Source organism: Drosophila subobscura, chromosome E (assembly GCF_008121235.1).
Source record: "Drosophila subobscura isolate 14011-0131.10 chromosome E, UCBerk_Dsub_1.0, whole genome shotgun sequence".
Lineage (NCBI taxonomy): Eukaryota > Metazoa > Arthropoda > Insecta > Diptera > Drosophilidae > Drosophila > Drosophila subobscura.
Genome location: NC_048531.1, coordinates 10038753 through 10055525, shown reverse-complemented (window position 1 = coordinate 10055525; position 16773 = coordinate 10038753). Strand labels below are relative to the sequence as shown.

The 16773-nt window shown below is 48.0% G+C and overlaps 4 protein-coding genes across 8 annotated transcripts in view; 2 read left to right on the top strand and 2 right to left on the bottom strand.

Moving 5' to 3' along the window:
• Positions 1-8674, top strand: part of LOC117891692 (membrane-associated guanylate kinase, WW and PDZ domain-containing protein 1) — a 31877-nt gene extending 23203 nt beyond the window's left edge. For all 4 annotated transcript variants that reach the window (XM_034797279.1, XM_034797276.1, XM_034797278.1 and 1 more), the window contains exons 3-6: positions 4995-5163; positions 5236-7321; positions 7385-7613; positions 7674-8674. In XM_034797279.1, the coding sequence (XP_034653170.1) occupies positions 4995-5163; positions 5236-7321; positions 7385-7613; positions 7674-8194 (3005 nt within the window). In that variant the 3' untranslated portion in view covers positions 8195-8674. The remainder of the gene's footprint in view (positions 1-4994; positions 5164-5235; positions 7322-7384; positions 7614-7673) is intronic.
• A 155-nt stretch (positions 8675-8829) lies between these two features.
• Positions 8830-9524, bottom strand: LOC117891717. The gene is made up of 2 exons (XM_034797310.1): positions 9366-9524; positions 8830-9308 (listed from the first exon to the last, which is right to left on the bottom strand). Exon 2 carries the CDS (start codon positions 9298-9300, stop codon positions 8845-8847), a length of 456 nt encoding a protein of 151 aa, XP_034653201.1. The 5' UTR covers positions 9301-9308; positions 9366-9524; the 3' UTR covers positions 8830-8844.
• Positions 9525-10844: 1320 nt separating this feature from the next.
• Positions 10845-11670, bottom strand: LOC117891718 (protein mago nashi). The gene is made up of 2 exons (XM_034797311.1): positions 11298-11670; positions 10845-11236 (listed from the first exon to the last, which is right to left on the bottom strand). The coding sequence occupies exons 1-2, from the start codon at positions 11556-11558 to the stop codon at positions 11054-11056; spliced, it is 444 nt and encodes a 147-aa protein (XP_034653202.1). The 5' UTR covers positions 11559-11670; the 3' UTR covers positions 10845-11053.
• A 242-nt stretch (positions 11671-11912) lies between these two features.
• LOC117891694 (protein O-mannosyl-transferase Tmtc3) lies at positions 11913-16773 on the top strand. Of its 2 annotated transcripts, none has more exons than XM_034797283.1 (4): positions 11913-12017; positions 13356-14617; positions 14673-15454; positions 15516-16773. In XM_034797283.1, exons 2-4 carry the CDS (start codon positions 13483-13485, stop codon positions 16401-16403), a joined length of 2805 nt encoding a protein of 934 aa, XP_034653174.1. In that variant the 5' UTR covers positions 11913-12017; positions 13356-13482; the 3' UTR covers positions 16404-16773. The 2 variants fall into 2 exon arrangements, with proteins under 2 accessions (XP_034653174.1, XP_034653175.1); XM_034797284.1 differs by lacking the exon at positions 11913-12017 and adding an exon at positions 12140-12270.

The following is a 16773-nucleotide window of genomic DNA, read 5'->3' as shown; positions in this document are numbered from 1 at the left end:
AAGCCCCTGAACCCAGTCGATCCACTTTTGGCATCTCATTTTTGTGCCAGCCTCAGAGGGTCTCAGTGTGAATTTATAGTAAGACCACAAAATCATGAATGAACGCAAAAGCAGCGAATAGCTGATTCAGTTTAAACTTTAAAGTCAAACCAACTGCAAAGTGGCTTTTAAATACGAGTAGAGATGCGAGGTGCGGAGGGGTAGCCCCGTTTCTGTCGCTGATTGACTTACTTTATTCGCCCGTGCTCTCGTGGGGGCGTTTGTAATTGCTGGTCTAGAATTTACATAGATGATGTGGGAAAATTACTATTTAGAGCGATAAACTAAACGACATAAAAACTACAAGTTGTAGGTTGTAGTTTGTAGGCGTGGATGTGGTTATTAGATTGAAAATGTTTAACCAAATTGTCCACATTGAAGATCTTTTGGCTACGATTAAGCACAGCGCTATAGAGAATAGTATGAGGGGAATTGCTAGCGTGATTAAGTTGTTTTCTGGTTAATAGCTTTGTGAATCTTCAGACAAAGGTCTGCATTTCAGAAAATAGCCTTATAAGAGCACAAAACTTGGCCAAAAATATCTAAAATTGGTAACACAAGCGAGTTCTCCGAACGAGTTCAATCTAATTTTGAATTCAAACTAAACCCACACATTCATCCGTAGATCTGTTTTAAATATATTTATGTATAACACCAACCGCGAGCGGATTGGGGAATCGTTTTCGGAAGTTGGGCAAGTTCGTGGTTTAGGTTTTTATCTGATTCATCTGTAGAGACTTTGCCGCTTGGCTTAATTTCCCTTCCATTCTGTCATCCCATTGTTAGGCGAGCGTGGGGTTTTGGCAACCACTTTTCGGGGGTTCTCTTGGGTAACACCTGTGGCCAAAGTATCTCCTGCTGCAACTTAATTAGTGGCAAGGTGATGCTTTGATTAGACAAACTTATAGGTCTCCTGGAATGAGGATGTTAATCTGGCAGGCAGCGGAAGAAGTGCTCAAGTCTGAGACGTCTCCAAGTGGTGGCAATGAACCCCTCGTGGACTCAAGCTCACCCACGTGTAGAGGAAGCGGGACTCTCAGCGCACAATGCTGCCTGTTTTTTTTTGCTTATCATTTACGCCTCACGTCAGAGGCAATTAGCAGGCGGCAGCGTGCAGAACCTTCTGCGGGGCTCTGTCCCTGTCCCTGCATCATATGATGCGATTATTAATTTCTTGATTACGACAGCTGGGGTGCCAGGCAGATCCACTAGTTTATGGCGTGCCATGTAAGCCAAGTTAACGAAGCAGCAAAGCCAATTAGATGCAATCATTAGGTGAAGCACCAAAGAGGGAGTCCGCATCAGCGTCTGCGTCCGCGTCCAAGAAGGAGAAGTATAAGTATAAGGAGTCTTGTCACAAATGACATACAGCCATGCCCGTAGTCCCCGCCCTTTTTCCCTGCGAGAACAAAGACAAAGTTGGGTTCATGCTGGTCCCCAAGTGGGGCACACACGTTGCTTGACTCGATGACATCAATTGAGATGCGCACACACACACAGGCAGAGACACTGCTAATGTAAAGTTGCAAGTTGCAAGTAGCGGGCGGAGTAACTCCCGAGTACTGCATACGAGTGCAAGTCCGAGTAAATTACGAGTTCTTGTTCTTGCTGCCCCATAATGGAACTCCGTCCCGTCGTATGCTCAAGTGGACAGTCTGTGGCATGGGGGAAACTCCAGAAGCTCCAGATACAAATGCAGAGATACAGCGACAGCTTCAGTTCAAGCACTCTAGCGGTCTAGACGGGATATCCATACGTACTGCTAGAGTGGAAGAACAAGCGTCTCATTACTGGCTAATTTATGTTTACGTTTACTTTAACGTTACTCGGGAATTACACAAATTAAAGTTGTACGCAACATGGGCCGCTCTTTCACTTTGTTAGGAGTGCCTAAACATTCGAAAAGTCTTTTTCTGGTGCCTACAAGAAGATACAGAAGATCTGGCAGATTCCTACTAAAGGGAGTGGCCACAGCTATAGGAAAACTTTGACCCCAATCCTTGGACTCTTGTGTGTCACCACGATTTCTTTTGAATTCTTCATGCTGTTTCTATGATCGTGTTGAAAGACACACGACTCCCGGTGACAGCTTACAAGTGGCAATATCCGAACGTGTCGAACATGATCTTTGGAGTCAGCGGAGTATATCGATCTTGACACTCTGACTGTGTCTGGTGTCTGTGATCGTTTAGAGATCGGAGGAACCTTCAAAGAGTGGATGATGCCAAAGTGGGTAACATTGGCAATTAGATAATGGTTTTTTTTTTGTTTCTTTTAACAGCATTTAAGTTCAAAATGCGAATTAAATAGCTGAGGCCACAACTCCGTAACGGCCTGGCCGAGTCACGCCCCCTTGCCTTGTTCGCTTTGCCCGCTCTGTGACCCCCATTTCCTCCCCTTCACTCCGCGTTACGACGCATGCGTAGCTTTTGGTTTGACTTTTGTTTTCTGTCACTGGGGCTCAAAGTCAATGACCGTGCGTACTGCTGGTTCAGCTTTTACGTAATTTGTGTACTCTGTTGCAGATTCTGGGGGATTGTCGGTGTCTGTATGTGGATCTGCTTCAATGGTGGCACAGGCCACAGGCCGCACCACATGTTCGCCGAAAGTCTGCCCCTGTTCTTTGTTCTGTTCTGTTCTGTTATGTTCTGTTCCGCTCTGCTCTGCCCTCTTTGTTTAGAATTCTGTTGTTCCTGTAGCTTGCACTCGTATCATTATTTTTAGACGTTTAACGAAGCAATAATGCATTCCCCAATTATCTATCAGATTGATCTCAGCACAGAGCTGAAAAGTTCTTCGAATTTCTCTCTCTAAATTTGAAATGCAATTAGCCACAATCTGTGGTACCGATCCGTGTGTCAATCATTATCATCATCTTTATGGCAATACCTGTAATTATGAGTAATGGATATTCTTGGTTCGGCAGAAAAAGCCTCCGACTTGAGGCTCGTTGCGTTTTTTTCGTTACCTCTTTCTTTCTTGGATCCGTTCAGGCCAACATTCTCAGAGGATGAGTCACTTTTATGAGCTGGCTTGCAAGGCATACGATTTGTTCTTCTCTGTCTATCATCATCGAACATCTCTAAGGGAATACCTTTAAGAAAAGATTCACGTATGGATCAGGGAAGTTGAAACATAAACTTTGAGTCTACACTACAGACCCTATTCCTCTGCTAATATGCTGATTCATTCGAAAAACAATCATTTGCACTGCTTATCTACACATGAACGTATGCAAATACATACACTTTGGGATATATTTTCAGCATAGATAACAGCAGACTAATAGCGTAACATCGAAAGTGTGTCGAGATATGCATACCTGAACTGTTTTCATATTTACTTTTAAGCAGGAAAGATAAGAGCAAAAGTAGGTGGACGGATGGAAAGCAATAGCCGTGAGTGGGTGTGGTTAGGTAAACGTGAGGTGAAGTGCATTTCATTAGCTTGTGCATCCCTAGTCGAACCAACAGACACACGCGTACAGCTGTGAATAGTATTCTATGCTACATCTGGCGATCAAATACGCTCCCTCTGCCCTCTCCCTTTATCATCTTCTGCTTGTACAAATATTTACACAATGCAGTGCAAGCATTGGAGTTGAGAACGAAAGCAGCGCAAAAGCAAACGAGAATCAAAAGCGGAGTTGGGCGAAGGAATTGGGAGGGAGTCAAACTGTGCCGCCGGCAACTTCCGTGCTCGCAAGGTGAAAGAAAATAAAGTAACGCATTTCCAGATAGCACCAACATGTTGGTTTCTAGAAACAGCACCTTGTACATGCATTCACACGTTTTGGTTTATGCAGACTCCCAAGCTTGCACACATGCACGCACACACATACATATGTTGTGCATACAGCAGACCAGACTGCAGTTATTTAAGCGTGCACTCTCTCTCTCTACCATTGATGAGAGCAAGAGAAAGAAAAAGCTAAATCTACCATGGGAGAAGATGGCGCTTTTACCGTTTAGCAGTGTGTCGCTTGCTTCTGTCACCCTTCGTTCCCCTCCCGATTCTACATGGCGCGGCGGCGTGTTCCACTTGCAAGTGTCTGGCATAAATATTCATCTTTCTATTCAAATGATTCGCAATATTCGTACGTATGTATGTTGTTGAATATGATGGCCAGGTGGGTCTTCGGTCTCTGGGGCCCCCTCATTCGATTAGCCCTATTCCATGGGTTCTATGTATCTATGTTTAGTAGTACATGTGGGGTGACATGTATCTACCTTAAAAAGGGGTTAACGATGAGTGGTCTAGAGTCTGGTGACATCGATGTATGTTTTAGCATAATTATCATGTCAGGCCTGATTCGATGCTGTATCCAGGTGTGCTTTGAAGTAAGATTTCCTTAGATCCTAAGAGAATTTAACTGAAGTGTTGACTCAGTTTTGAGTTTATCTTACTTGAGAGATCGCACAAACGGTGTAACATTTGGCACATTTCATGGGCCATTCCATCTTTCCGCTTAAAGGGGCCAGGTCAGGCTTGGCCATAATTAAAAATTTCTCCATTACTCATCGCCGCATCCAACCAGAGTGGCGAATCATTGCGATGGGAGCTACGACTACCCACAACTCATCCCATACTCATCTCTCTCTCTCTCTGGATGTGGAAAGTAGGTCATTAGCCTAACTAGAGCCTGCCAGGCAACTGTCGTCCCCTGGCCTGACTGTCCACTGGCAGCACAGCACCACACAAAGATGCTAATAATAATTATAATTCCGGCTTGCCCCAATCGAAAACTCTTAACGCTTCAATCCACCGACGGTAGTCGAATGGATGGATGTGGCAGTGTGGTGTGGGGGACGATGCCATACCAAACTATTTTCGGGTGGATGAGCAATCAGCTCTGCTTTGTGACTTTGATTTACCAATTGCAACATCCTGCATTTGGGTTCAATGAACGATTTGAGGTCGAGGTCTAACTAAACTTTTCCCATTCTTCCTTGCAGAGAATCTTCTGCAGAACACTTACTACAACTGTGAGGCTGGTGATGGCAGTCTGGGCAGCGAGTGCGGCGGCGGAGATGGCAACCATGAGGATCCGGGCGATGGCCTGGGACCACTGCCTCCTAAATGGGAGACCGCCTACACCGAACGCGGTGAATTGTACTTCATCGAGTAAGTTGAATGCTCTTAAATCTACATATATTGTGGCCTTAAACTTGAACGATTATATTTTTCTCATTGCAGCCACAACACTGGAACCTCCCATTGGCTGGACCCTCGTCTGTCCAAGTATCAGAAGAAATCGCTGGAGGACTGCTGCGAGGACGAGTTGCCCTATGGCTGGGAGAAGATCGAAGACTCCATGTATGGCATGTACTTTATCGATCATGTGAATCGCAGGACGCAGTATGAGAACCCCGTGCTGGAGGCCAAGAGGAGAGCTGCCGAGCAGCGTCAGCAGCAGCAACAGCAACAACAGCAGCAGCAGCAGCAGCAACAACAACAGCAGCAGCTTCAACTCCAGCAACAGCAGCAACAACAACAACAGAACCATCAGCAGCAGCTGGAGCAAGAGCAGCGTTCTAAGACACCAACGGTGGTGGATGGAACTCATCTTCCAGCGGAAGTTGAGGATGAAGCGCCACTGAAGCTGCTCTATAAGTTCACCCGCAATCCCGCAGAGCTACAGGGTCAGCGCATCAACACCACGCTGCTCAAGTCCACCCGTGGCCTGGGATTCACCATCGTTGGGAGCGACGGCAGCGCTGGCGGCGATGTGGAGGAGTTTTTGCAAATTAAAACAGTGGTACCCAATGGCCCCGCCTGGTTGGATGGCCAGCTGCAGACCGGCGACGTGCTGGTGTATGTGAACGACACCTGCGTTCTGGGCTACACGCATCACGATATGGTCAACATATTCCAGTCGATACTGCCCGGGGAGAGGGCAGCCCTGGAGGTTTGTCGCGGCTATCCGCTGCCCTTCGATCCCAATGATCCAAACACGGAGGTGGTGACCACCATGGCTGTGGCCCTGGCTGTCGATGGACGCGACTCCGACAAGCAGCGGCGCCTCAACATGGATGGGAATTACAACTTCTTGGACCTGTCAGGCGAAGGGGCTGGCAAGACGAGTGGCAGTGGCTTCATTCTGATGAAAAAGCCCGAACTCTACACCTTCTCGATAATGAAGGGAGCCATGGGATTCGGCTTCACCATTGCCGACTCTGCCTGCGGCCAGATCGTCAAGAAGATTCTCGATCGTAGCTGCTGCACGCAGCTAATGGAGGGGGATGTCCTGCTCGAGATCAATGGAATCAACGTTCGGAACAAGCCTCACTTCTATGTGGTCGAGCTGCTAAAGGAGTGCAGCCAGACGACGCCCACAGCCGTGAAGATCCAACGCACGCCTCCCGACCCACCTGCCAACCCGCTTAGTCAGCTCAGTCAACTCAATCAGGTAGGGAACGTGGCCAAGCTGCGCAAGAACTTTGTGGGCAGCGGTCTCTTCCGCAGCAAGACACCCACGGCGGACCTGTACAGCACCCAAGTCAAGGAGGTGCTCCCCATTCGCCCAAAAACGCCTCTGGTGGACACACGACGTGCCAGGGTACAGACGCCCAGCAATGAGGTGGACGGCAACGACGTTCCAGCAGACGAGACGGAGGCGAGAAAGGCTCTTCAGCAGCACGCTCAGGGCAAGTCGAACAGCAGTCTCCAGGAGCTGGACGACATACCCTTCATGGATCCATATCCCAAGATGGTCAGTCGACTGAGCGAACGCCTGGCCGAGGCCTCCCTTCAGGCGGATAACGGAGGTGGCATCTATGGCCTGCCGCCCAGCATGCAGCCGTTGCCGCTGCCACTGACCCACCACGAATCCTGCTACTGCTATGACTGCCAGGCCCAGCGTTATCGTCCGGGATACTTTGTGCCGCAGCAGCAGTCCATGATGCCCGGAGGAAGCGGCCAGTACTCGCCCCTGCAGGCGGCCCACATTCAGAACGAGCGAATACAGCGGCGTGTTAACGAGCTGCTTAGCGATCGCAGGCGTGTGGGCTTTGCCAACCTCGATCCTCCCCAGCAACAGATGCAGCACTCGCCCAGCTGGCGCAACGGAGCCTTGCTCGATGCCTCCGAGGATGCAGACCAGTGCGAGCTGACCGAGGTGACATTGGAGCGTCAGGCTCTGGGCTTTGGCTTCCGCATTGTCGGTGGCACCGAGGAGGGCTCCCAGGTGACCGTCGGGCACATTGTTCCAGGTGGGGCCGCGGACCAGGATCAGCGCATAGCCACCGGCGATGAGATACTCAGCATCGATGGTATCAATGTGGTAAGTGAATGAAAATTTTACTCTGAAAAGAGTGCTCTGTGCTAATCTATGCATTTCCCACAGCTAAACTCTTCGCATCACAAAGTCGTCTCTTTGGTGGGTGAATCTGGTCTGCGGGGCCAAGTTACCATGATCCTGCGACGTCGCCGAGGTCCACTTCTGCAGCAGGCTTCTCCACACGTAACGCAGATGCGACGGTATCCCTACGATGTCATTGTCAGCCGACATGAGAACGAGGGCTTTGGCTTTGTCATAATATCCTCATCGAATCACTACTACGGCTCGACCATAGGTAGGTTACATAGTCAAGTAACTGAATCACAGTCTTCTTATATTTAACTTGGATCCATAGGAAAACTTATTTCCGGCAGTCCAGCGGATCGTTGTGGGGAGCTGAAGGTGGGCGATCGCATTATAGCCGTAAATCGGATCGAAATAGCTGGCATGTCGCACGGCGATGTTGTGAATCTCATCAAGGAGTCGGGTCTGCATGTGCGTCTCACCATCGGCTGTCCCCTAAAGGAGGGTGGACCCAGTCCTGGAGGCAGCAGTGCTGGTCTGGGCAGCAACACACCACTCCAGGTATCTCCCAGTCAGCTTAAAGCGCCATCACACCAGCAACAACAGCCGCAGCTACCGCAGCAAAATCAGCAAAGCATCCAACAGCAACATATCCAACAGCAACATATCCAACAGCAACATATCCAGCAGCAACTCCAACAGCAACAGCAGCAGCAGCATCAGCTCCATCACCACCAGCAACTGGAGATGCCCATGTCAATGCCCATGCCAGGACACGGTGGCTATGTGGAGCGACCCAGCAACAATATTTCGGCCACTCTGGCCCTTCATCAACAGCAGCCACAGTTATGACTCTGAGATCTACGAATCCGGCTCTACAAGAGCTTTCTCTAGAGCTAGTAGGCGTCCGTGCTCGTGCTCGATCGTAGTGAGAATTGTTTGTAATAAGTACTTCATTAGGTAACCCCAAAGACTGAATTTCGTAAGCCTCTGTAAATCTAAACACTTTACGAATCTCGAGACGTTTCGTGAATGCATCTTTTATACCAGTTTTTATTCGAAATCCCATTAAGTGGCCTAGGCTAAGAGACATTATCCAGACATTAGGCGTATAGGCATATCAGATTGTGAGATATTTACTGCATTTTACTTGCTGTTTTATGTAAATTCGAACTAGATTGTAAATGTACAAATGTAAAGGACTTTAATATTTTATTCACAAGTATTTTATAAATCCAGTTAAGACTTACACACATATAAAAACTTTGTTTTTCTGTATGTCATATAAGAATATACATACATAATATTCATTACGAATTTTGATTATTTTTTCAGTGCAATGAAGCAGCACTTTATTCTGGAAAAAGAAAAATTGAAAACTTAATTGAAATGCGATACAATGCACTCTGGAATAAAACCGGCTGCAGCGGGTAATTTTAATAAAACAACAACTGATGGCTTCTCCAGTCCATCCACAGGTTATATTGCATTTGAAGCAATATTTAATAATAAAAGTCTTCTCCACGCTCCTGGGCTATCCACTTGTGGTATGCGGGATCCTTTCCCAATTCGCGATCAATGGCATCGACTGTGGCCTGGGCCCGACGTTCATATGCAAGCTCTGCTCTGCGAGCCCCACGCGAATTCGATGTGGCGGCTCCATTTTGCTGAACGGCTTTATAATTGCTGCCGCCTTGTCCGCCATACTCGACTGCTCCTTGATTCCTGACGCCTGCGGGAGCCGCGTGGAATTCACGATGGGTGACCGTCACCTGATACTTCGTCTCAGTGCAGAGTGCTCCGCGAGAGTTCGAGTTGTTGCCCCTATTTGGAGGCGGGGCTATGGCAGGGTTGCTGCCGCCTTTGGCTCCGGCTTGGCCTTGGCCACCATTATTGCCATACGTCTTGTATTGGCACTGGTATTGATATTTGCTGTTCCATGGATCTCTGCCACTCATCTTGAATTCTGCCGAGTGGAGAAAGGATAGTAATTTTACCACAACTCCGTAATCAGTTAACTAACCAGAGCTTTTTATCTGCGTCTGTTCACTTTCAGCTCCCTTTAAAAACTGAATTTCGGTCCCACTTCAGTCGATCGTCGATCACACAAAAGTGTCCAGTGCGCAGTTTTATGTTACATACATACGTATACATATGTACATGCGTACATTCATTTGTATGAGTGTACACTGTACAGAGACGCAGCTTGTGCATAGGCTGTGGTGTACTCTTTATTGTTTAGAGTTTTGGATTCTCTGATATATGTACTTATGTATGTACATATGTATGTATGTATGTAAGTGCATCGATCAGCAGACGGCTTGGATTGCTCCTGACTCTACTCTTCCTATGGACACATGCATATGTACATTCATATATGTACATATGTATGTATGTATTTCTGTGCGCAAGTCTCCGCTTGTAAAAATAAGTAACTGTAATTTCAGCAGAATGATAGAAGCAAGACAGAGGGTAAATAGAAAACACAGAAAAAAACGTCGAAAAAAGTCGTAGAGCAATCCGTTATTGGTTGGTGCCTGTGAAAGGGATGAGGAGCAATATAAAGAGCATCAAAAAGGAATTGCTGATGGAGAGCATCTATTGCTTCTATGGTGTGAGTTAAGAGAACTGCCAAAAAGAGTTGTGCTCCCTGCGACACAAAACTTGAAGAAAAGGAAGAGTAATACATAAACATACATAATTACACATATGTCTGTAAATACATATGTATGTGCATACATGCATATATACAAACTTTGCGCGGAACTTTTCGAGTAGGCAGAAAACGTAACCAAAACACTGATATCGTGATGTCATTGCCTAGTCCCCTAAATAAGCTATTTTCTTGGGACAAACTTACATTTGTTTCTTGGTCATTTATTATTCATACCACAGACTTCTCCTATTTCAGTTTGTCAGAGCGATCTCCGAGCCCTGGTTTAGAGCTTTGGATTCTCTAATAAACTTGAGTGCATCGATCAGCAGAAGGCTTGGATTGCTCTTGACTTTTCCTATGGATACATGCATATGTATGTACATTCAAATACGTATGTATGCATGTATGTGTGCAAGTCTCCGCTTGTAAAAATAAATAACTGTAATTTCAGCAGAATGATAGAAGCAAGACAGAGGATAATAGAAAATACAGAAACTACGCAGTAGAGCAATCCGTTATTGGTTGGTGCCTATGAAAGGGATGGAGAGCAATAGAATGAGCATCATAAAGGAATTGCTGATGGAGAGCTCCTATTGCACCTATGGCGTGAGTTAAGAGAACTGCCAAAAAGAGTTGTGCGCCCTGCGACACAAAACTTGAAGAAAGGGAAGAGAAGCAAGACACAAATGCATACATAATTACACACACATATGTATGTGTGCACATACATATATACAAACTTTGCGCGGAACTTTTCGAGTGGGCAGAAAACGAAACCAAAACACTGATATCGAGATGTCATTTCCTAGTCCCCTAAATAAGCTATTTCCTTGGGACAAACTTACATTTGTTTCATGGTCATTTATTATTCATTACACAGACTTCTCCTATTTCAGTTTCTCAGAGCGATCTCCATACGGTACACAAATCTTGTACTACAAGTAGAGGAGCATTGGGGCTAATACAAGTACTAGTATTGTAGAGGCTTCGTTACAAAAAATAATGCGTCTGTTTAAATAGACTTATGCGTAAAATCGAATATGTGTATGGACAGCCTATATGGGCTTGATCTTAAAGTGTAGACCGATGAGCGAGAAGACCAGGCACTTGAGATCCTGCACCAGATAATAGAAGCAGCGCAAGCCCTCGGGATCCTTTGAGCGATTCACGTCCACCAAGGAGCCAGTTTTTGAGGTAGTAAACGAGATGTGCTCGTCGCCAATCACAATCTCCAGTTCCTGAAAAAACGCTTGTATCAATACTCTACGCGTTGCAGTCATACCGCATTGTGGCACTTACCTGGCGACCCACGCGATCTGGTGGCGGCCAGGGCAAATCGTCCTCCTGCATTATTTCCGAGTCAATTATGATGCGTTTCAGCTCTTCCATGACCGACTGGTGCACGAACGCCTCTTTGCGGATCATGGTGTCGTTCTTGTAGTTGGAATTGTTGGCGTACCGCAGCTTGCCGTCAGGCCGGAACTCAAACTCGAGAAACTCGTGTCCAAACTTGCCCTTGTGCCCAACATAATAGCGCAAATAGAAGTCCTCGGATGCCATAATGGTATTACAGGTCTGTTTGTGTTGTTTTTATTCTTTTTTTCAGAAAAAACAAAATTTTTCCAACTTTTACTAAAAACGCGGCCAGAGATGGAAAACAATTGTGGGCCCCTCGATATAATCGCATTGTTAGGGTTGTTTCACTATCGACAGCACATGTGTACTTGCCGTGTAGTTGCCATGTAAAGAAGAGGACATCTTATTTGTACAAAATTGAATACTAATCAGTCGGATGAAAATAAATTTGTAGCTCTGAGGTCCTTAGTTAGTTAGTAGAATTTGATTTTATTTTCAAAATCCTAAAATATGCATCGGTATATTTGTTTAATAAATGCTTGGTCACACTGCTATCGATACCACAACAACAAAACAAGGGCCCCGAGTTGGATTTGTGTTAAAATGTAGCTTGTTTTTGTTAAAATGAATCTGCCTCAACAAGTAACTGACTAATAGACAACGGTAAGCAGACTCCCCTAACGTTGAAACTAAAGCCAACCTCGTAATTTCCCCAGCAACATTGTAATCATTGTAAAATTGCAACAAGGTTAGCTGGATTCGCATTTGTTTGCTTGTGTGGGTGTGTGTGGCCGCCGTGGGACTCCGGTGTTGTAATGGCGACGCGATTTCCAGGTCCATGCCAAAGCGCATGGGAGAGGACGGCGTGCGTGTGACAGCCTCTCGAGCTGCAGCTCCCCGGCGTATCTCGGTCAAAGTAATTTTACAAAAACACAAACATCCATTAATATCAAAAGAGTGCTCTCGGAGAGAGCTCCGTGATGGTGAGAACGTGAGAGCGACAAAGGAGCCCCGAAGTGAAAGTGCAAGGGTGTCAGAGCTCATGCGCCGCAATTGGCGGGAAACCTGAGCACCACGTGCAACACCAGCCCGTGGTCGTCCTTCGGGAAAAGTCGGTCGTGCAACAAACTTGCGCTCAGCTGCGACTCCAAAGCATTCTCTTTACGAGCGCTTACTTCGGTGGTGGTTTGTTTTGACTGTCCGCCTCGAAAATCGATGACATTGAGAGCAACATTGTTGCCTGCCTCTCCATGTTGCATCCACTCATCCCCAGCTACATCCACATCCGCATCCGCATGCCGATGTGCCCCGCCTAGTAATGCCCTCCTCCTTCGCCTTCCATAATATTCAAAGCACAAACAAAACTCTCTGCGACTCTCGTTGGCTGCCTGCAATTTTTCATCGCGCTCTCTCTCTCCGGCCGTATGCCGGCCTGCCCTGGTCTCCGGGTCTTCCAGCGGCCGCGCCGAGTCGCTGCCTCCATTTACAACTTTGTTAACTTCGGGCCTTTTGGGTGTGCAGTTGGTATCGAGGACAGTAACCGGGACAAAGTTACTTTGTTGCGCGTTAATTGATTTTTCCGCAATCAGTTTTAGCTTCCTTGCAAAAACCCGCAAGCGGCCATAAAAGAACGGAAGAAAAGAAAGTCTGCCATTAAAAACGGACCTTGAATAGAAGCCAAAAGGTATGTAGATTCAAGGGGACCATAAAAAAATGAGATTTGTGTGAAAGTAAGAACAGTACGGGTAGACGGGTATGTATCTATGATGCTTGGCTGTATGCGTGGGGAGTATGTGTATGCGTGAAGGTTACTGCAAAAAGTAACTAGAATATAAACATAAATATATATCTACTGGAATCAGGGAGGATAGGATAGACTTTTATCCCAGGGTAAATCATTTTTTAGCATGACTATCCATTGAGCATTCCTGTAACATATCATTACAATAAGTGGCACATTTTCCAACTAATTTAATCCATTTCTCTACCATTTACTTTCAGATCATGTAGATAGACCCCAAAACCCGTCCATAGTAGAATCAGCAAAGAGCCTGAAATGCAAAATTCCATCGAATGAATTAGCAATTATGGATACATGAAACGTTTCACGAAGTAACGCGAAGTCAGCATGTCAACGAACCCCAACTCCAGCGCTGGCGTCAGCGTCAGCGCCAGCCCTCCGCTGCCACAAGTTCAGGCAGCAGCAGCAGCCTTTGCCATGCCATGCAACCGTAACCGGGAGAGAGAGGTGGTGGTCAGAGGCAGCTCCTCGCAGCGTAACCTGCTCGAGTTTGTGTGCATCTGCGTTGCGTGCATCGCCTGCTATTACAACAGCACCCAGTGCGGACTCGTGTTCGACGACATCAGTGCCATAAGGGATAACAAGGACCTGCGGCCCCACACTCCACTGCGTAATGTGTTTCTCAACGATTTTTGGGGCACGCCGATGCGCAAAGAGCAGTCCCACAAGTCCTACCGACCGCTCACAGTGCTGACATTCCGCTTCAACTACTTGCTGCATGCACTGGAGCCGTTTGGCTATCACCTCGTCAACCTGCTGCTGCACTTGATGGTCTGCCTGCTCTGGCGTCGGGTGTGCCGGCTGCTGCTCCGGCAGTGTGCGGCCGTGGGCAGTAATGCAACTTCGGCCTCGCTCAACACATGCGCCTTTGTGGCCTCGCTGCTCTTTGCCATTCACCCGGTGCACACGGAGGCCGTTACTGGTGTCGTCGGTCGAGCCGAATTGCTCTCTTCCATCTGCTTCCTGGCCGCCTTTCTCAGCTACGCAAAGTCCGTCGGCGATTCCGGATGCACTCGGCGCACCAATTGGCTGGGGCTGTTCCTCTGCTTTGGCAGTTGCCTCTCGGCCTCCATGCTGTGCAAGGAGCAGGGCATCACCATTGCCGGCATATGCGTTGTCTACGAGCTGTTTGTCGTGCATCAACTGCGCCCGCTGGACTTGTGCCACTTTGTGCTGCGTTTCTTTGAGGAGCAGCCCGAGCAGCAGTCCCCCAAGTCGGGCTCTCGTCGCTGGTCCTCGTCGGCACTGTGGAAACGCTTAACCTTCCTGGCTGGCATCACCCTGGCTCTTCTGGCGGGGCGTGTCTATGTGATGGGCTCAGAGTTGCCCATTTTCACGCGCTTCGATAATCCAGCTTCAGCGGCAGATACACCCGAACGGCAGCTCACCTACGGCTACCTCATCTACCTAAATTGCTGGCTTCTCCTGTGCCCCTCCCTGCTCTGCTGCGACTGGACCATGGGTGAGTGCAAATAATTCATTCAAAAGTGTGTCCCTCACAAACGCTTCTCTTCCAGGCACTGTTCCGCTGCTGGAGGGATTCTCGGATGCTCGTAATGTGACCACTGTGTGCACCTTCCTGGCCCTGGGACTGCTGGTGGCCAAGGCCTGCTTTACACGCAATCTGGCCCAATCGCGGACGCTGCTGATGTGCCTCGGGTGGATGGTGTTGCCCTTTCTGCCGGCTTCCAATCTGTTCTTCCCTGTGGGTTTTGTGGTGGCCGAACGCATTCTGTATATGCCATCGATGGGCTACTGCCTGCTGGTGGCCTACGGCTTCGAGCAGATGCAGCGACGTTGCAGCCTCAAATGGAGAACCCTGGGCCAGGCGGCACTCGCCGTTTTGCTGCTCTCCCACGCGCTGAAGACCCATCAACGCAATCGGGACTGGCGGACAGAGTACTCGCTGTTCATGTCCGGTGTGCATGTGAATCAGCGCAATGCCAAGCTCTACAACAATGTGGGACACGCCCTGGAGAACGAGGGAGTGTACGAGGAGGCGCTGCTCTACTTTCAGCAGGCGGTGCGCATTCAAACGGACGATATTGGCGCTCACATCAATGTCGGCCGGACGTTCAACAACCTCAAGCGCTATGCGGAGGCGGAGCAGGCGTATGTGAAGGCCAAAGCTCTGTTTCCGCAGGCAAAGCCGGGAGTCAGCTATCATGCACGCATAGCGCCCAATCACTTGAATGTTTTCATCAACCTGGCGAATCTCATAGCCAAGAACCAGACACGACTCGAGGAGGCCGATCATCTCTATCGTCAGGCCATCAGCATGAGGAGTGACTACGTCCAGGTGAGATGCACTTGATTTCTCTGACCCTAGGGATTGTAATATTTATTTGCTTTCCTTGCAGGCTTACATTAACCGCGGTGACATTCTGATGAAGCTCAATCGCACGTCCCAGGCGCAGGAGGTGTACGAGCAGGCTCTGCTGTATGACAGCGAGAACGCGGACATCTACTACAACCTAGGCGTGGTCTTTCTGGAGCAGGGCAAGAGCCAGCAGGCTCAGGTGTACTTCAACAAGGCCATCGAGCTGTACCCGGAGCACGAGCAGGCGCTGCTCAACTCGGCCATTCTGTTGCAGGAGCTGGGTGGCGAGGAGGCGCGCAAGGTGTCCCGCTCGCGCCTGTACAAGGTGCTGGCCAAGGATGATCACAACGAGAAGGTCTACTTCAATCTGGGCATGCTGGCCATGGACGAGTCGAGCTTCGAAGAGGCAGAGCAGTTCTTCAAGCGAGCCATTCACCTTAAGTCGGACTTTCGCAGCGCTCTCTTCAATCTGGCCCTACTGCTGGCGGACACAAAGCGGCCTTTGGATGCGGTGCCCTACCTAAACCAGTTGATACGCCACCATGCCTCGCATGTGAAAGGCCTCATCCTGCTGGGCGACATCTACATCAATCACATGAAGGATTTGGATGCGGCCGAGAAATGCTATCGCAGCATCCTTCACTACGATCCCCAGAACACCCAAGGACTGCACAATCTGTGCGTGGTGTTTGTGGAAAGGAAGCGGCTGGCCAAGGCAGCGGCCTGTCTGCAACATGCCCAACGACTGGCGCCAGCCGAGGACTACATTGGTCGCCACCTGCAGATTGTCCACTCGCGACTGCAGAAAATCAACAAGTTACCTGAGTCGGCTCCAGAGCGGCAGCTCGCCTACGAGGACTACGATCCGCATGAGTTTGAGCTGCCCCAAGATCGGGCCAGCCCACACAAGTCTCGCAAACGATCATAGCAAAAGCGGGCATAATTCAGAGCAAAAGGATATTAATGTGTAAAGACGAAAACTTCACTTGACCATTTTATGTCGAGTGAAAAGTTTGGCATTCTGTGAGGTGTTCAGAGTCTGATTAGGGATAAATGAGATATTCCACGCTATTCCAGAGTAAGCTCTGCTGTACTTATTAGTTATAAACAATAACATCCGAAGATATTTACACAACTATTGTGGACTAGTTGCACACTTCCAATGTGATGAGAGGCCGTCAAATGAGTGAAAATGGTTATTTATTTTGTAAATACGATTCTATAATTTCTTTGACAGCTAGAATCTTGCATTTACCTTTGCAGAAAACTACAACTAAAAATGTACTTAACGATATTAA